This window comes from Nomia melanderi, chromosome 12, assembly GCF_051020985.1.
Source record: "Nomia melanderi isolate GNS246 chromosome 12, iyNomMela1, whole genome shotgun sequence".
In the NCBI taxonomy this organism is placed as follows: Eukaryota; Metazoa; Arthropoda; class Insecta; order Hymenoptera; family Halictidae; genus Nomia; species Nomia melanderi.
In genome coordinates, this window is record NC_135010.1 from 15,326,951 (window position 1) to 15,346,851 (window position 19,901).

Here is a 19,901-nt window from a genome sequence, read left to right on the forward strand (position 1 = left end):
AAAAAAAAACTATGAAATCGGTACACAATTCTTATAAAAATAATAATTTTTAAAACTGGAAACAAAATATACATTGTTATTAAGTGATAATTTATAATACCATTACAAGTAAGCGTACAATTTTCAACATCGATATCATGATTGTTCGACAGACACAAATTCTCCGAAAATGAAGAAGCAAAACATGGTGAAATAAGTGTTTCGAATCTGACGTTTTATTTCTAAATGTATCTGCAACGTTTCTCGATATCGGCTTTATCTTTTCGTATTCCTTTCAGATAGTTCCATTTCATACACCTTATCGTTTAATACTTTACTCACTTATTGTTTACGACTAACTATTGTATTATATTTTACGCGGATAAAATAGGTCCTGCAACAGGGATACGCTTTCGTAGGATTCACGTTTCGTAACTCGGGTCTCCCCTTCGCTCGGGGGACAACGCGCGTAACCGAACGAAAGAAAAGGAGATGTTAGCGCATACAAATCGTTTCTTTCGTTCACCGTTACCTCCATATTGGAACAGTGAATCCTACGGGAAGGAGGAAGGCCCATCTATGAAGCAATATTTCGGAGAAAGGAACATTCATTAACTCGAGAACGAGTGATAACTATAGAAATAATTTTGTAAATTATCGCGCGAAAATTCTATACGGGAAATTCTTGTTCAGAACAAAACTGTAATTTCCTCGATCACGTAAAAGCGATTACGAGCTCGCGAAAGAAGCAACCCGTGTAAAACGTTTGAAGAACGAAACTGACGGCGCATCCTAAAGGTTTATGCTAACGCTCGTAACGGAAATCTATCGTTTACTCGCTACACGAATGGTACTGGTTTCATTTGTATCCTGAAACTCGGAATCTTTTTACACGGGTCATTCTTGTCGCGAGCTCTTCTTCTTCTTCTTCTTCTTTTTCTTCTTCTTCTTCTTCTTCGATCTCTCTCTTTTCTTCGGTAGAACTCCGTGACACAGTTGTCTTACGGATCATGAAAAAAGAGCAACTGTATGACCGCAATCGAATGATAAACGCGTGCGTGTGTTCTTTCTCTTTGTTGTTACCGTCGAATAACATTCGAGAAATCCCTTGAATAATTTAATGAGAATAATGAATATAAGATAAGTCTTTAGCGCAAAACCACGATATCGTATTCCTCCCTCATCGACAGGTAGACAGAGATACGATTAAGCATCATTTCTCGACGTTATCTTCATTCATTATTGCGTATCTCTTTTTTCATCGTCGTCTCGGCGTCGTTACAAATTATTCCTGGCAATAAGACAAAATTCATGACCTTTCGGAGTGTCGTTACGTTGCATACCATCGATAAGTCCGCGGTGAAGTGTACCCTTATTCGCGATTCCGACGCAACGGGACAAATTTTGAATTATTACCATTTTCTACTACAATTTCCGATACATCCAGAATCGTCTCTCGAGTCCTCTCGAGTCCCCTCGAGCGGATAACGGATGTACGAAAATTTGAATGTCCTTTAGTTCTCAATACCTCGCAAAACACGAATATTCTAACCCCAGAATGCTTCTAGGCCCCACGAAAAAGCAAATTGGGGCAATCATATGAATATATATATCACATTACCTTTCTTCAATGTTACAAAACTGAACGAAAACTCGCGGATTTGTCGAGCACGCGAAAGAGTCCCCAATGAATTTCCAAAGGCGAACGGAAACACGGTGGACCATTATTAACTTAAACGGAGAGATAAAAAAATGACAGAATTTCGAACATTCGATTGGAGACACTTCGAACGCGTTACTCCCAAGCGGGTTCTAATTGAATTTCGTATAGAAGACGTGCGCTTCGTGTAATCGGATACCAATTATTATATACAATTTCGAAATAACCGTTAAATAAGTCGGGCTCCGTTTTATTTAACAAAACGGTCGGATGTTTGTTGCGTGTAGTAAGATCGTTTTCGTCGAATTCGCATTTCTTTCATCATCGTTTTTCCATGGATCTACGTACACAATGATCCGCCAATTAAATCTTGATTGATTCATACACGCCGGTATCAGGTAATAAGACATAACAGACATTCTATTCGCGGAAGAATGAGAAAGCTAAGGATTAAATAGAGAAATTAAGAGATGGCCGCATTTCATCTCAGATTTCAATATTCTTCTCGCTTAAATGTTTCTATGTAATGTACTCATGATCATAAACCAAGACTCTCTGGAGAATGACCATTTCTTTTCCATTCGGTTATGCCGTCTACGCGACTCGTATTTATCGATTGTGGTCCTATCAATGAAATTGTTATAATAAATATAGTGTAGAATCGACGAGCACTGTTAGGATCACAATCTTGATCAAGCACCAATAAGAATTCTTATGTCCCGAGGTACGCGCACCCTATAATGCAGTCCTTTTTAAGCGTAGAAAAGATTTTTCATGGAAATCATACCGCTCGACGCGCGATCGCCGTGCGCAAAATCCTGGAGTCTTAGTACCATTTACGCTGCGAGATCGACGCGGCAGTCTACCGAACGGACTACCGCGAACGATCGGCCCTTCCGTCTCCCGCGAAAGAAATGGCATTTCAATCGTGCTCCTGTTTAATAACTTCGATGGTTATTGGTGCTTGAGCAATTTTCCTGACGCGATTAAGGCACTGCAAAAGACTGATCCTCCGTAAAAGCTACTGATCTTCCAAATACGCGCGGTCCATTATGTTAAAGAGACGTTAACGGCGTAATATGCGAAGACCGAGTCATCGGTGATTCAATGTTTGAAGTTATCGTGTAATAAGGCCCAGAGAGACTGACCGAGAACTGTCATTTTCCCGTCGATTAGTTCATTCGACAACTGTAATTACACGTAAATAGATTAATAAAAAGCAAAACGTATCGGATTAAAGTACTACATACAAAAAGAAAAATAATTTAAAAGGACTACGCAAGAACAACAATGCACACTAATTAAAAAGAGAAAAAAAAAAAAAATACGAGAAAAAAAAACGAAAAAAGTAAATTGCAATCCTGATTACATGAAATTAGCGATATATTATTATAATAATAACTGTTATAAAACACTAAAATATGCATGTGTACGTGTACGTGTACGTGTACGTGTACGTGTACGTGTGCGCGTGTGCGTGTGTGTGTTCGTTTATATATAATAAATAAAAGAAAATCAATAATTAATCTTAAAAATTCCACGATACAATTCAAAGTATTAAGGTTTAATATTAACACTCGACATTAATATTAAACCTAAAAAGTAATCACTCGCTTTTCTAAGATCACTTTTGAACATGTTTCCCTTCTTATCCGTGACTTCGTAAAAGTGTTTCTAAGTTAGCTTTCCTTTGCAATGCCTTAAAACGGCAATGTAAATCAAAGTTACGTTAGATAAGCCTTAATACTATGTAATTACTTATCGATAGTTCCATCCATTATATTGTTTTTAACTTGAATGCTAATATGTATTCCATCTCCAGACGCACCTTTATCCTTTTTCGTCTGCGAATTGGATGCATTATCAAGACCCAGCTTGCTCAAAGTGCGTAAAGCTTTCAAAGCTGCTTGATTACGACTCGCGTTCCTTGTCGGGCCATTGCCGTGACAAACTTGTGGTGGATCCGTACTTAGCGTTACCAACGACAGATATTCTTTATTTACCGCACCCTGAAATACATATAAAGTGTGTAACGATAACCGACCTATAATCTACCTATACGTTACTTCATTCCAGATTATATTATTATAGATGTCAATATTATGTAACGATTACATGTTATCTGTTAGTTCAAAGTCATAACGAAACTTCAATTTTGATCACTACCTTAGGGAAATCATTGAATTCCACGCTGAAATTAAATAGCTGAGAGAGATATTTCAATTGATCTTTAGGAGAAACTGTGGCTGGGTTTTGTTGCTGTTGTCCTCGCAGTTCTTCAGCAACGATTTGTACACTAGGTCCGCTACCTAATTTAGATTCTTGACCTCCATCCACTAATAAAAGTCCGGGTACTAACTGACGTCCGATTGTTCCTGATTACATTAACAACATTTTTTCAAACCATTCACGCACAACAAATAACATGTACGCCAGGCATGCCCGAGCCGGTTTTCACGAGTAGAGCCGAGAACGATTAAGGAATTAACAGGCCACGTTCCTCGAGAACCCTCTTGTGGTGCAATTAAATCAAGCTAAACCCCGTTTGTCATTACGCCCTCCCCCACTTTCCTCTTCGTAACGTTATCGCTCCCATTATTTTATGGTTTTGCCTGTTCGCGAGCCTCGAAGGTAACTCTCGCTCGCAAAGCACCTGCTTGACCATGTCCGACATATACCATGTGTATTACAGATTAACGTATCACGATATTTTTATAGAATTTTTGATATCTCACCTCCAACTGGGTGAGATGGAGTTTCATTGATCTGCTCGTCTTCCAAGAAGGTAACTTTCCGAGGTTTCGATTCAGTGTTCTCACTCTCTCCTGTTTTTATTGATGGCTTTGTGGGCAGTGGCTTACTGTAACCTAATTGAGCCAAAAGAGCTTCTGCTGCGGCTCTCTTGGCCAGCTTCTTATTAGGACCGATTCCCTGAGCTGAATGCTGACCCATAGTAACCTCCATGACGAATTCCCTTCGTCTTGGTCCACCCTTTTCCTCGATTAAATTATAAACGGGCTCCTTCTCTCGTTTAGCCTGCTGTATCTGAACCAACCGCGAGACTGGATTTACTTTTTCCGCAGCTTCAGACTCGGAGCGGTCCTGATACACTTTTATTAAATTTCGTGATTTCTTTTTCGTTGCTGGCGGTTTACGTTTCACTCGCATCGGACGATTTTGTATAGTCTCGGGCAACGGAGGCAGACGATTGAGTTCTTCCAACATGAATTCCGCTGCATGTCTTTTTGACACCTAACATATATTATCGATAAATAACTTTCCAACCAAGTTCAATGTATAAAAGCCGATCCCTTAAGTTCGAGCATCTTACACGCGAGACTTACTTTCTTCGACGGTCCTTCTCCGAAGGTAACTTTGTCGCCGGCAGTACACTTTGTCCTAAATGTTCGAATATGAGGCTTACCGATTTCAGATACGACTTCGAAACTAACGAGTAAACCACGTTTTAATGCTCTTTCGTGCACTAATGACACAGGACTTTTTAATTCGGCAATCGGATCTTTGGCATCGCCCAATGTGCCATTCTCCCCTGTATTACAAGTATTTGCTACTTCTGGCAATGGTAATTGGCGCAATTGTTCCAAAGCTTTACTCGCTGCATCGTGCCGTGCTGCTTGACCTGTCACACCTTTCCCGATGAATTCACATTCTCCTACCTGGAAAGTTTTCATACTCGATGAGTATCAGAATCGCATGTAAGCGAATCACAATTGTAGTCGAATATTTCATTACCTTCAAAGATACAAAATACAACTGAGGTTCTGCGTGAAAATCACGGTTGTACGTGGGAAAGCGTGGACTAAATATTCGAGGGAAATGTCCTAGACCGTGCGTTACGTATTGCTGTAATCCTGCCGGTGGAGCTTGCCTAATAGTATAAACAGTAGGTTGTCCTCTCTTCATGGCCAAAGCATTTAATTCAACGGTTGGAGGTAAATTCCCTGGAAAAAGAACCATTTTATAGGAGTTTAAATCGTTTGCATCAGTGCTGTCCATAGTTAAGATTTTCTACAGCACTGATTTACATCTGGCTTTATAATTGTAGGAACATGTTATGCAACTACCAGAACCACTGGACCATTTTTCTGGATGTGCTACTCTCATCGCCTTTGTAGGTTTCGGTGGAGGCCGTTGATACCAAGTTTTGGTTAACGCTTCGGTTGCAGCACTATGCTGAGCTTTCTTTATACTAGGACCTTCAGCAATGTATTCTTCTTGCCCAAGTTTCAGTGTTACCGTAAATCGTTTTTTGTGCGCTGGTCCTTGTTCATTAGTCAACCTATATTGGTGCTGAATCTTATTAAAACGTGCTAACTCATTCAATAAGCACATCGGTGTCTTTTCTTTCATGTTTGCCAAAGCTGGATCAGTCACATTAACATGATTTTGGGTAGGTGGACTCTGATCTCTGGACTCTCCATTGTTGCTTTCATTTGTTGATTGTTTGTTTTGTTCTATAGACTGTGATTGTTGCACGTGTTGCTGAGAAGGTGGAGTCTGTTGATTATTTGGTTGCTGTGAATATTGTGGTGGTTGCACATTTGGATTTTGTAGAGTCACAGAGACAGTGTTTGCTTGGTCTTTTAAACTGACGCTAACCATGGTGCCTGGAAAATGATATAGGGATATTATAACCAATATTGTTCGTTAATCTATAACATTATTAAGTATTAAGTATTAAGTATCATATATGTATCACACCGTTCGTATTGTGTGCATTCATGCTCATCAACATTGGTTGTCGTGGATTTCCATGTGGTGGTCCAGGATGTTGCATGTGATGAATGTGTTGTTGATGGGGGGGCATGGACAGTATTTGTTGATGTGGATTCCGATGCGGTAACGGATGCTGAGGCTGATGTAAAGGGGCCATATTAGCCTGCTGCATAGGACGCATCGGACCTCCCATTCTAATAAAAAGTTGTAATATATTATTTGCATTTCAAACAGGATATTTATACAAATTTCAAATATAAAGCATTCATTAATCATTTGTCATCTTGAATTACTTGTGTTATAATGACTGAAATAAAAATGTATATAGATATATTATATAACAGTACTTATAATTACATAGATATAGATACTTGTGTACAGAAATAATTAAAAAAGTTAAAATAAGCTCATTACAAACCTATTATGATCTCTAAGTTGGTTTTGCATTGTATGATGTTGGTGACGTATCATCGTATAAAAAGTTATGCGGAACTTGAAATAAAACACTATATTAAAATGAAAAACTGTGTTTGAAATGTGGTTAATATTAAAAATAATGCATCTTACATAGTCACATTAAATCGTTTTAAAAAAGTATTTGCACATGAAGGTTAAACATTACGTTTTAAATACAACAATCAAAGATTAATAATGGTAATTTTATCGAATCAGAACTCTCGTTATGAAATAAATCAAGTTGCTTAATGTAAATTAATATGTTACAGCAAAATGATTTCACAACTCTAAAATTAGTAACTAAACTCCGAATTTGTTTGACAGTATTTATGAATACATGCCGTACTCTGTGCATTACGAAAAGAACTCAACAAATTCATCAATAGTCAAGAAATACAACGACGTAAGCTATGTAAAATGCATTTCTTTTCTTTGAACGAACCAGTCAATAGACAATGGGCTTGGCCCGGCTATTTGGCAGTGGAACTATGCGGTTGAATTTTCTTACCGAAGTTTGCTCTATTTCACGAAAATTTTCAAGTTATTCAAGAGTGAAATTTCCAGCGAAACAGATCTGCCACTTTGGAGAACACTGCCAGGCCCTTTACACGGCTATTGGCAAACAGTAAAGAAAAATCGTCTGTAGACTAAAATGCGGCCATTTTGATGTGAGTCTCTCAGCCACCGTCTCTCATCCCTCCCAAAGACATCTTATACTTTCCGATTTTTTTAAAAGTCCATAGTATCGATTCCACTTATCGATACTCTCGATTCTTCAAATCAAGAATTGATCGACATTAAAATTTCTTTTATACTTGGCTTATTTTAAAAATTAATTTATAAAATATATTAATTAATATATATATATATATATAAATATATATATATATATATATATATATATATATACATACATATATATATATATGTATATATTAATATTATAATATATTAATATAATATATATGTATATATATATATATATATATTAATATATATGTACTATATGTACATGAACGTAATTTTCGTTGAATTATTCTTTTAAAGTAGATCAAATCTTTCGAAGATCGTTTACAGAAAACAGGGTTGAAAATAATTGTTACCTTCGATGACTGTGTCCTTCAAATTCAAATTCGAGGTAACGGAAATATTTGTAAATGTCATGTTTAGATATATTTTTTTATATATTCTTATTTACTCTTGATGATTAATAACAAATTATCAATATTAAATGAAATGTCTTTACGTTAATATTTACAAATAAAGTCTACTTCATACGTAAGTCCACTTTGCAATAAAGGAAATGGAACAAAATATTTCAATTAAATCCTTGATATGAAAATAGTAATCTTCTCAAGGGGTATAAGTTTTTTAACATAGACGTCTACGATACATTGTGTCACATATGATTAATATTTAATCGGTATCTATGATGTATTTTATATTATTATCATTATTGTCGCATTGTATTGAAATTTAACCAATATAAGTACATAAATACATGTTTGTATCACAGATTTTTTTCTTAAGTATTAATAATAGTAGCTAGTACAAGCACTTGGTTTTTGTTACATACAATTGTATAGGTTGTTTTAACTATGAATATAAGGCTTAAAACTTGATTGACATTAATTTTATCTGGGAATCATTGGTTGTCGTTTATGTTGTATAGGCTGACAACAATTTTACCTCTTTCTTCATTAAACGTCAGTTGTATTAATACTCTGTAATCATATCGAGATTGAATCAAAATTAAGTTAGAATTGAGACCACGGGTAATGTAAAAGAACATAACCCAAAAATACTGCTTCGAATCTGTACCAAATAAATTACACATTAAGTCTCAAATATATTAAACTAGAAATGTAGTCAACTCATTTAATTCCAATATGATTATTACGGAAATAAATATATTTGAATCAATTTCAATAAGTACTGGGATTATATGTTCACGGTGCATACATCTTTTACTATTATTCGTTTACTTTGATTAGTTCTACGTATTATGTTGTTAAATATTTTCTGTCAATGTTTATTGGGAGAATGATAATAATGCAAGGAGATAACGACTGTAAAATTACGTGTCAAATGTCTTTTCATTTATTTTTTTTCAAAGCTTATCCGCTATTTTGTTTTAAAATATAAACGTAAAAATGGAACAATCATTTCAATATGAATTTCCTTAGTAGTAACCATCAATACGCATCTATTTACAATGGTGCATGTACAATGACGCACATAATATTAATATAGGTACGATAAAAGAATAACTAATCAAATGTATTTTGAACAATACGATAAAGATGTACGCAACACAGGTATAATAAATAACAATTTGGAATTGAATTCGGAAACAAGATGGAGATACTTGCTAAAAAAGAATTGTATTTGTAATTTAGTGGAGTTTAGGGTGCAGAAAAATTGTAAACGCATTAATTGTAATTGTATCGTATTAAAACTTGTAGGACAAATTTTTCTCAACGTGAAAAAGTATGAAATTTGTCAGATTATTCTATGAAAAAACTGATAATTATTTTTTCCACATTTACACAATACATTACTGTTGAACAAAAGTATTACAAGGTAATTCCCTATCCTCCTCACACTTTTTTGGCAACTATCTTCACTTGACTTATTTGCGTAAACAGTGATACAATAATTAATTAAATTACAGTTAGTGTAACAAAAGTCTGATGATCGTGTTATTTACTTCATCATATTTTTCTTCCTTACTATCTATTAATTCATCGTAGAATCGCACTTTGTGTTATGTTCATTCAACTTTCTTATTAATTTCTCTTTGGAGCCAATAAGCGTCTAGCATCATTGTCTCTGAGACTCAGCTAAGCTCCTTTATTATAAAATAATTTATTAAAAGTTTAACGATTTCAATTTAATAAATACTATTTGATATACAATTTCGCTACTAGATTTACAAAGAGCAGAATATAGATATATTTAGTGTCCATGTGAAAAAATTCAGGTTGATTATCTTACTTGAACCTTGTTTAAATATAAAAGGGCCGATAATCACGAGTTTTGATATAAAAATGCATCAACAGGAAATCGAGGCAACGCTTAGAAATCAGTTCCATGAAAAACTGACGCTATAAAGTCTCTATATACGACCCATTTATATTTAAATCTGATAAGTTTGTAATTTAATGGTAGAGATGATATGTTGCAATTTATTGATGGATCGCTCTCAAGCTTTCTCTATTCGTACATAAATGACATTAAAATGAATGAAGACAGAGTGAAATTACTTTCGAAAATGCGTATATAATGATGCACCAGTATGCACGCGAGTCTACTTAACTGACGAACGTGTAAGATAATCTTCCTGATCAATGAATTTAGGACAGTCTACTTAATATTTGGTCAAATCACTATCACTCCTTATAGATAGTAACAAGTGACTTTGACATTGTTATTTATTTATATAAATCATTGCTATTACTGTATACTTTTTTCAACCCACTTCCATTCAATATGAAAGAAAAAATATTCTCAAGAATCGTGCACAGCATAAAAATACAATTGCAATGTAAAGTATGTATTACAAAATTTTCAATGAAACATTTGCAAATCTGTTCATGTAAAACAATGCAATTTATTCTCCTACATGTAACTTGTACACATATCGTTTTCATAATTACTTTCATTAGAAATTACAACGTATTCTTTTTTCATTCCATACCTCGATGATATACATCGTTCTGATGAACTTTTTCAATGAAATAACTCGAAAATATGTTTAATTTAAAAGTGTCATTGAAGCGGGTTAAAAATAAATATAATCTCTTTTCGTACTAATTTTCAATAGCATTAGGCACTGTCAACCCTTCATTGAAGATTCTTCAATAAGTTCAATTCTATAAGGTAACGCTGAATATAAAAATTATCTTTCGTTTGTTATGATAGTTCCCGTACCTTAAAAGCCAACGTGTAATTATGTGCATTGAATTCCGTAAAAGAAGATTCATTACGACAAAACCAGTTCTATTTTCCAGGGTATTTTAATTTAGCGAATTACATGATAAAATATAGTATGTTCTTCCTACTTACAAAATGTAAATTTTTACAATCTTTCTTTAGAACAAAAGATATGTATTCAATTTCTAAAGACTCACACTGAAGCGTCTTCTTGTTTGTTCATAGAAATTAAGACTTCAATTTGGCTTTATACTATTCACAACATATATATATATATTATATATATATATATATAACAAAATATACAGGGCGTATTAAGTGCTAATAAACTTATTTCTTGATTTATATCCTAGATCACAATAGTGTGTACGATAAAACCTTCACAAAAGAAAAAGAATGAACGAAGCGTGATCAAATAAAATACATTATCGACATTGTTCGGATTTGAATGCATCAAGATACTCGATTGTGCAGCTGGTAGAATTGTGCTGTTCGCGTAATATTGTACTTTTTCAGGGCACTATATTTATCTAAATTTTCTTAAAAAGTAGACGAACTTGGAAGTTAGACTATAAACGTTAATTATTTCACAACAAATATCTTTGAAATCAAAGAGGGTCCGCGAATGCCTGCATCCGAGACTCGGAGAGTTTCTACGAGTTACATCCTCAACGAAAAACAGTCGGATAGTACTTTATACAGAACGGCGCGCACTGTCTCTGTTCGTTATTAGAATTAATTACACTTATTTAAAAACTGTCGCACGGCACCAGTGTACAGTAACAATATCGTTAGAATGAACTAAACTGATTAAAACATTCGACAATTAAATGAGAAAGCTCAAAATATATAAAATTTCGAATATTTAATAAACGAATCGAAGCAATTCCCCCATACGTTGTTGTAAAGATACAAGAATCGAATATTCCTTTACGAACTTCTTAAATCAATAATGACAAGACTTTATTGTCATAACAAATATAATCGATTGAAAAACATACTTCTACCAACTGTACAGTCACAAAGAGAAGAGAACAAGAACGAAAGAAAAAGGAGCATGAGGACCATATCTCCTTGGTTGACATCCAGAATGCTATTTTGTTTCATTAGATTTATCAATTATTATCACTCCGCGCGCCTTGGCAACATACGTCCTTAAACGCTAAACACGCTTATCGTTTTACAGATGTACGACTTGCTTGATGGGCTACTTTATATCCCGTTAGAGATTCGTCCCCGTTTTATTCACTTGACTCGTTAGTTTTCACTTTTTTTTTATTACTCAAATAATGCCCAGATTATGCAACTGACTCTTAACTTATTTTTGTGGCACCATTGTGATTCACCTTGTGGTTTACGGTCCAGCTATCCTCTTGTACAGTTTTCAAATATTCTTCTATCAGCGATGCCAAATTACGTCTTTTAAATCGTAACGATTCTTTGACGATATCTCGCAAAAACGCAAGTCGTATATCTAAAGTCCCTTGAATTTGGTGTAAGTGTGAAAATAGTGTCGCATAATCTGAAACAAGATCACGAAGCATTACTAAAAATCAATTCTTCCTTTCGTCGATTTCTTTGCTCATACACTTTCTACAAAATTATAATACTCTATACATTCGCTACGGTTGGGAGCTGAAAAATATGAGACTTCCGAGGAATTCTATTTTCATTCGTCGTATTGACTTTACCATTTCGACAAGCGTCATCGTCACCGTACAAAATCCATCGAGCCTTACGTTTTTAACCCCCAAGAATACTAGAGTACATCAGAAAGTAACAAAAAATCGCCATATCAACTTACTTGTACCTCTTCTCCGTACTTCTTTGTATACGAGCTCCCGCACGGACAAATTATGTTTCCTAATGTCTTCCAATTCTTTCTTCGTCAGAACCTTCTCTTTCTCCACCTTCGGCTCGCGTTTCTCCTCGACATGATTGGTCAACCTTTCGTCAACCGAGTTCTCAAGCTTCACACTATTTTCAACGTAATCGTTCAGAGGTAGTTTGTTATACTCGTTCTTCGCGTTCTCCATCTTCTCTGGCTTCGTTTCGTTCTTAGGTGCGTCGACGTTGTTCACCACCGGTACCAGAGTCGGCGGAGCATCCATATGGTTGTTGGTGTGTTCCACTGGAATCGGTTCGAACACCGGTATCGTGGGCATCTCTGCGAGCCCGTTTACCAATTTCTCTGATGAATTTATCGTTGATGCGTTCGATATACTCGGCGTACTGGCGTTCGCTGTGCTCAATGGAATTTGATTTGAATCGGCAGCTGGAGTCACTTGATTTTTCGTGTCATCTACCCAAGGTATCGGCGAACTCGGCGGAGTATTAGTTGGTGTATACGACGGTCTTCGTACTACGACATCCTTAGGAATCGGGCCTGGCTTCCGTTTATTCGGGGGCGGTTTCGAAGCTAGCGATCCTCCTCCATCTGAGGCCGGCAGCGTACGTTTAAGACCGCCCTTCGATGCCGAAGATGTTGCTCCAACCATATCGATATCTGCTTCGTCTACCATCATCCTCTTATCTATCTTGAAAGGGTTACCTGGAATTCCACGACAGAGCAATTCATTATTAACATGTATATCTAAATTAACGATTATTTTCAGGACGATCAGATACGTTGAATAATTACCAAACATGTGTTGCCTAACTGGGACACTTTCGATCTCTCTTAAAGGCGGAGTCATGCGTTTCAAATATTCCTGATAATTTCCCATTTGTGCTAGAGGCATCGAGTGAACATAATCGTCATCGAGCAGTTTTGTATGTAAAAGTCCGGGCTGCAGAAAGTTGGCACGCATTCTCACGACTTGATCCAGTAGAGATTTCCGAGGAACGTCAAATGCATTCCTATAACTGTGCGCACCTCGCTGTTGATTTCTAACTAATCCAACTACAAACCCTCCAAACTCGTTTAATTGATCCCTCAGTCCTGTGAATTTATCCTGTAATAATGGATGCGACACCTGTTGCGATAAAAAATACAGTGTTAACGTGTTTATCATTCTTGTCCATGAAAGATAAGATACAGAGAATTTCTTAGACGTTTACCAAATCTTTCTTCAATGGAGTTCTGGGAATAACTCTCACTCCATCTGTTATCGTTGTTGTACTACCGTTTGCTAAATTTTTCGTCATATTGGCAGCGGCGAGTTGCTTGGAAAGAACTTCATTGCAAAGTCTATCGAATTCAATTTTAGCTTGATTTTTCAATCGCTTTAAGTAATTTAAGACACTATAGGACAAAGAGTTATCCATATTATCGGGAATTAACGTTTGTGCTAATGGTGTTGGTGCACCCATTCTAGTTAGAGCTCTCCTCAGAGACTGTAATTCAAGGATACACAGTATTAGTACAGTAAACCAGAAGACAAATATATATATTATTCTAAGATCAATTAACCACGTACCGCTGCATAATACGTAGGCATTGTTCTCATGTAATTCTGAAACTGCGTTCTCCATTCATTTGTCGGTTTCAATCTATGAACTTTAAACAGCTCTTCTAATAAAGGCAGGAGAACTGGATAATTATAGGGCATTACAAACAGATTCACACAGGTTAAGTTAGTGCTTGCTTTTAAATATCCAAATGGATGACCGACGTCGCTAGATTTATACGAATTGGCTACAAAAACTTGCCAACAAATCGTTGGCTGTTTTCTAGCTAAAATGTATTGCGTTAATGGACTCGGTTCTAATTCGTATTTATCGAATGGGAGATTTTCTATCACCATAGGCTCTTGGCTAGTACACGTGAATTTCACGTTTGGATGCGCTGATCTAGGAGGCAGAGAACTAGCGCTTAGATCGGGCCAAAAGCTTTCGGGAATCGGCCAAAATCCTACTGCAAAACCTTTCTGTGCAGAACGCGGAACATAGATCAGTCTTCTACAAGAATGCCATGCTGTGTTTCCTGGTGCCGCTGGATTAAGCGGATATTGAGATCGATTTCCATTTGTTGCGTTATTCTCATCTTCGTTTTCATCGTCTTCCCCATGTGCTTCATTTGTCAAAGGTGGTGGATCTGGCCCAATTTTCTCAAAATTGATTACTACTCCAGACTGAACTTTTTGTACCAACGAGTCTATGCATTGCATCATCATTCTAAATGATGTTATACAATATGAACGACCTATACGAAACATTCGGTTATTTAATCGCCCATCGTGAAGAGATATTAAGTCGTGTTACAAAAGTATCCTACGAACCTCCAGTAACTTCACACATAGCATCTATAGGAGATGAGTCGCTTGCAACTAAACCAGTATCTCTTTCAACAGCTGGTGTCCCGGAGAGCCGCAATACCAAAGAAAATAATCTTTGATCCCATCTGAATGGTTCCTTTGTTAGCTCAGATCCAGGTATTGGAGAATGCATAGGTAATGTGAACTGTTGACAAAAGTTTAGGTAATTATCAAATCTTCCTTAATGAACTTTAATAAATTCATGTTCTAATACTACTTTTCAAATATTTCGTATACTTACATCTTGATTTACTCCACTGTTGGTGGTATACTTTCCTCCATCTGTAATAACAACAATTACTGATGGTTCCAAATAGAAGGGACATCTTCCTTGACCATATGTGTCTATACCAGTCTGCATACGATTTATGTTCAGGACATCTAATGCATGTTTTAAAGCAGCCCCCAATGTTGTCAATCCAACGCATTGTAAATTTTTAAGCTCGTTCATAAACGTTGCTAAATTTTCTTTCCAACCAGCCTAAAATGAGGAGAATATATCTTTAGTCGGTTATTCAATTACAATAGCAATAAAAGCTTAACGAATATTTTGTTGTTTAAGAAGGTTTCATGCAGTTAACAGGAAATTCCATTTCCTCAATTTTAATGCATTTAAATGATACAAACTTTTTACATGACTTGATTCTTATAAATTCGAATTTTATGTCAACAAAATGAACAATGAAGACAAGACTAATGGATCAAGAAAGAGTTTAAACTGTAGTTTGTTATGAGGTTCCATGTTCTGTCACTAAAGTTGTACAATAATGGAAGAGCAAGAAGAACTTCTATGCAACATTAGACATTAAGACAATAAAGAACAGCCATGAAAAGTTTACAGCTGCTGTTATCTACTGCATGGATAACTTCTTTGATTGATTATCTGCCGCAAATATCGATGTTTGTCAATCTCCCATAGTAATTCTTTATTGTCTCAGGGTCTTGTGTCACACAGACATCCGAGATTTCCTCTTTTCTACCATTATTAGACAGGCGACAGTACCTTAATCCTTATAACAATATTCAACCATGACACCTCCTTGAGCCATGAGTCTGATCATCAATACATAATCCTGGAAGAAGAAAAAATAATTAGAGGTGTTGTGCAAAGTGCTTTGAAAAAATGTAAATAATAATATGATATGAATTCAAAACAATGACAAAATATATCTCATCGTCGAACACGCATAAATTGGTTCCGTAAATTTGGCGCGATTATATCCGGTCGAGAAAGATTTTTATCGGTAGACCCCCACCCGTATATTATTACCTACAATGCTGTTTTTCCGTAACGAAATATACAATATACTGTTTCCTTGTTGAACATCAATTATTCAGTAATCAAAGGGGCAAATAATATGGCAATTGACACGAATACGTCGACTCGTCGCGGACGACAACAAATCATAAATGCATCCAAAAAAGAAAACTGAAATAGATATCCAAGAGGAAAAATTGCAACACAACTGGCTCATGTATAAAATATTAATAATATGGCAGCTACTCGAAGATGGATAAAATTTCAAATAGCATTTCTGGAGATATTGTTTTTAATAAATGATTAAGATATTTTATCCAAAGTAATATACCTATTCTAATACTCAAAATGTTCCTTAGATTACACAAGTAAGATGAAGAAACATTTGAAGAAACGTACAATCTATAGCTAAATATTACACCTTTGTTACTTTCTCTCTTTCATTGAAAGATTGTTGGTTTTATTTACAGATCTTTAAGATCATATACTCCAAAGCCACTAGTGTACTTTGTCGTATGACATTAGAACCCTGTAGCTGTAAAACGCAATGTGTGGGATCTTTAAACGAGTTCTTTAATCTCTCATTTTTGTATCAGTTGTAATTGTATGCTAGCTTATATTAACAGTCATGGGATACAATAATATAAATACACACTGTTCAAAAGAATATTTCAGTTACTCCTGCTGCGAATGATGTCCACGCGTGGATATATTTATCCTGTACTTATGATAATGTAAAGAAGTCATTACAATGGAAACAATAATAATTTACCATTGAAAACAAAATACCCTACATAACATTGGCAATTCGAAAAGCAAAGCTCGTCGAAATTTGTATCCAGTATAAAGTGTATACGTGTGTACTCGGTGCGCGCGCGTGTTCGTGTGTGTTCGTGTGTGTGTGCATCTGTGGAAGAGAGACAGAAAGCAGAGAAAGAGAAGGACAGAATTTCGTAAGGACAGAGAGGCGAGGAAAGGACAAAAAGTGTGAAAGATGCGAACGCAAAGATGAAGTGAAATGTGAAGGAAAACATACCTTAATATTCTGAGGCGGATCTTCGAAAGTCAGTAACATATAACGATCCCCTCGGCTTTCCGGTGATCTCTGTCTCACCTGAAAAAGAAAGATCGGAGAGTTAAAAAAAAAGGCTGGCAGCGAAGGAGTCGACGTAAGGGAACGGTTATCCACGTTGCTCTCTCCGCGACGAGGATGGCACGGGCCGATGACGACTCGACCTAACCCATGACCGGGAGAGCCGGGAAAGCTGTGTGACTGGCGTACCTTCACGAAAGTCTCCACGGCGCTCTTGGCTACGTCCAAAAGCGTGGGTCGCCCGCCCAAATATGCCCTCTGATTCATGGAGGCCGACGTGTCGATCAAAAAGACTATTATGGTCATCTTCGCGAGGCGAACCCGCTCGTTCTCTCGAGGTCGTAACTGCGGCCCGAGACCTCCCGTAGTCAGAACTAGCTAGCTAACAGCCCTACGACGGCGTGGCGCATAGCTGCTTCGACCATTGAACGCTCTCCCGAAAAACTTCTTTTATCGTAACGGCGCCCGCTTCGCTCTTACTCTCTTTCGATCTCTTTCTCTTTCTTTTCTTTTCTATCTCTCTTTCCCTCTTCCTATATATACATACATATATATATATATACACACACACGCAAGTATGTGTGTGACCGTGTGTGAGTGTGTGTATGTATGTGTGTGTGTGTGTGTGAACGTGTGTGAGTGTATGTATATATATATATTTATATATATTTATATATACATAATTAGTATATATATGTATATATATATATATATATATATGTATATATGTATATATATGAACGTCTCTTTTCTCTGTCCCTCTACTTCGAACCGAATCTACTGTTACTACTGTCGCGCGGGTCTGGTGCTCAAACGTGTCTGGTAAGGAGCAGCGCAGGATAGCAGCTGAAACGGAGCCACGAGATCGCGGAATCGTCGTGAGTCGGACAGGTCCGTCTACCAGCCTGCCCCCGCTTCTTCTCTTCGTCCGGTCCCCTCTTCTCTTTGTACTCCCGGCCCTTACTCTCTATCTTTCTCTGTCTTACGTACTCCACGTTGTCCTCCGTCTCTCTCCGTTCTCTACAATCTCAGTCTTCCTTGATCTTCCATCTCTTTCCTTACCGCCTTTTACCGTCTCCTCTCTCTCTCTCTTTCACTAGTTCCCTCTTTCTTTGTTGCTGCGTAGCGAGAGCAAAACTCAACCTTCTCTCTCCGGTGTCTGGCTCGTCTCTGTTGACGATGCTCTGGTACTGCTCGTGGTTGCACTGCGTCGTGAGCCACGTGACCGAGAGACACCTTTTCCCATTGGCAATTCCCCCACCGCCGGGACTTTTGTCATTGCTCGTCCGAAAAGCATCGCACATTTCTGCGTTGTGTGAGTGCGTGCTGTGACGCTGTTTACTTCTGACCGAATGGTTGGTCGGTTTCGCTGATAGGTTCTTCTGGTCGGGCCTCCTGACCCTTACAAAATTACCTTACGCCGAAGCTGTTTTTTAACACCTTACTTTATTTCCTACCGGGCTACACAATCGTTACGTTCGAAGCGTAACGTCGACGGTAACGATTTCTCGTCAACTTATCGAAATCAAATGGATGCTCACGTTTCAGTTACACAGTGGTCTCGATCGGAAATTGCAGTTCGATTTATCGGATCGTTTGTTCGTCGTTTCTCTACTTGTATATTTCCCGTCGTCGGTCGTTTCGTCGTTGTAAATTAATAATCACTTTGTTGCTGGGTAAACTTAAGAGAATTACGAGTATTAGAATGCATTATCGTACTGGGTTATCTATTGGTACTTGAAACGCAAGTGTAATGACATGATAATTTCAAGAAATTATTATTCCTTTGGCATAGCTATGTATTAACATGATTATGAATAAAAGGCAGATCTGTTATTTTAAATGGTTGTTGCTGATTTCAATTTCAAATAAAATTCACATAACCCCCTTTTCCATCGAGTCCTCCTACTGTGCCTGTTGACGGAATAATTGCTAAAATATGAACAATACTTCAAATTATTTCTAACCTATTTATTCAATCTTGTTAACAAGATTTTATGGTATCTTGAGTGTGTTTCTCTGTTATCTTGTTACAACATTATTATCTTGTACACAGATTGTATGTTTGTGTAAAGTACTCGTAACTGAAAATATTACCGCAATTAATTCCACCTGCTTTTAATTGAAATGTTACGAAACAAACATGTTTTGATAATTGATTTTTATATATATATAGAAAAAATATATACAACTATTTTGTCTCATGGAAGTTAAACCAAATTCAAAATAATAGCTCGTCCCACTCCAGGTACCCAAAAGTTGGCAAACGAAATATATAGGTTAGCAGTTCTCTGCTACATTTTGATATTCAATAGTGCACAATGTTTTATAGCCAGAAATAGACAAAACCATGCTGATTAAGAAAATCCACATCATTGACGTAATACCTGGAAAAGTTATCATTTGTCGTGTTTTTAACTAACATTTAATTCATACGTAAACGTGGCAAAAGGAATGTGTGGCGCCATCTACGGCAAAACGTCCAAGCTGCTAGCCAATTAGTACTGCATTTACACTAATAGATGG

General features: G+C 36.6%; 2 protein-coding genes across 11 annotated transcripts; both read right to left on the reverse strand.

Annotated features, from left to right (window-relative positions):
* Nucleotides 1-46: 46 nt before the first annotated feature.
* stau (double-stranded RNA-binding protein Staufen) lies at nucleotides 47-7,553 on the reverse strand. 9 transcript variants are annotated; one of them, XM_076372551.1, is made up of 10 exons: nucleotides 7,341-7,552; nucleotides 6,795-6,868; nucleotides 6,362-6,570; nucleotides 5,686-6,267; nucleotides 5,393-5,601; nucleotides 4,984-5,316; nucleotides 4,375-4,891; nucleotides 3,806-4,014; nucleotides 3,398-3,648; nucleotides 47-2,263 (listed from the first exon to the last, which is right to left on the reverse strand). In XM_076372551.1, the coding sequence occupies exons 2-10, from the start codon at nucleotides 6,845-6,847 to the stop codon at nucleotides 2,149-2,151; spliced, it is 2,478 nt and encodes an 825-aa protein (XP_076228666.1). In that variant the 5' UTR covers nucleotides 6,848-6,868; nucleotides 7,341-7,552; the 3' UTR covers nucleotides 47-2,148. The 9 variants fall into 9 exon arrangements, with proteins under 9 accessions (XP_076228666.1, XP_031847759.1, XP_076228668.1 ...); XM_031991899.2 differs by having other exon boundaries at nucleotides 47-1,270; nucleotides 3,468-3,648; nucleotides 6,795-6,882; XM_076372553.1 differs by having other exon boundaries at nucleotides 3,468-3,648; nucleotides 6,795-6,882.
* A 499-nt stretch (nucleotides 7,554-8,052) lies between these two features.
* Nucleotides 8,053-19,127, reverse strand: IntS6 (integrator complex subunit 6). 2 transcript variants are annotated; one of them, XM_031991925.2, is made up of 10 exons: nucleotides 18,438-19,127; nucleotides 17,472-17,908; nucleotides 17,319-17,396; nucleotides 15,266-15,505; nucleotides 14,989-15,169; nucleotides 14,188-14,912; nucleotides 13,829-14,104; nucleotides 13,410-13,743; nucleotides 12,573-13,319; nucleotides 8,053-12,290 (listed from the first exon to the last, which is right to left on the reverse strand). In XM_031991925.2, exons 2-10 carry the CDS (start codon nucleotides 17,679-17,681, stop codon nucleotides 12,082-12,084), a joined length of 3,000 nt encoding a protein of 999 aa, XP_031847785.2. In that variant the 5' UTR covers nucleotides 17,682-17,908; nucleotides 18,438-19,127; the 3' UTR covers nucleotides 8,053-12,081. The 2 variants fall into 2 exon arrangements, with proteins under 2 accessions (XP_031847785.2, XP_031847784.1); XM_031991924.2 differs by having other exon boundaries at nucleotides 8,058-12,290; nucleotides 17,565-17,908; nucleotides 18,438-19,121.
* Nucleotides 19,128-19,901: the final 774 nt, after the last annotated feature.

Bases quoted from the DNA above. Each gene is read 5' to 3' on its own strand.
- IntS6 (XM_031991925.2), bottom strand. From the start codon at position 17,681: ATGACCATAATAGTCTTTTTGATCGACACGTCGGCCTCCATGAATCAG. The intron at 17,397-17,471 runs GTGGATAACCGT...TTTCTTTTTCAG, and splicing joins CTCGTCGCGGAGAGAGCAAC to GTGAGACAGAGATCACCGGA. The intron at 15,506-17,318 runs GTATGTTTTCCT...TCCTCATTTTAG, and splicing joins ATCCGCCTCAGAATATTAAG to GCTGGTTGGAAAGAAAATTT.
- stau (XM_076372551.1), bottom strand. From the start codon at position 6,847: ATGATACGTCACCAACATCATACAATGCAAAACCAACTTAGAGATCAT. The intron at 5,602-5,685 runs GTAAATCAGTGC...TTCTTTTTCCAG, and splicing joins CTACAATTATAAAGCCAGAT to GGAATTTACCTCCAACCGTT. The intron at 4,015-4,374 runs GTGAGATATCAA...TAATGTAATCAG, and splicing joins TCCATCTCACCCAGTTGGAG to GAACAATCGGACGTCAGTTA.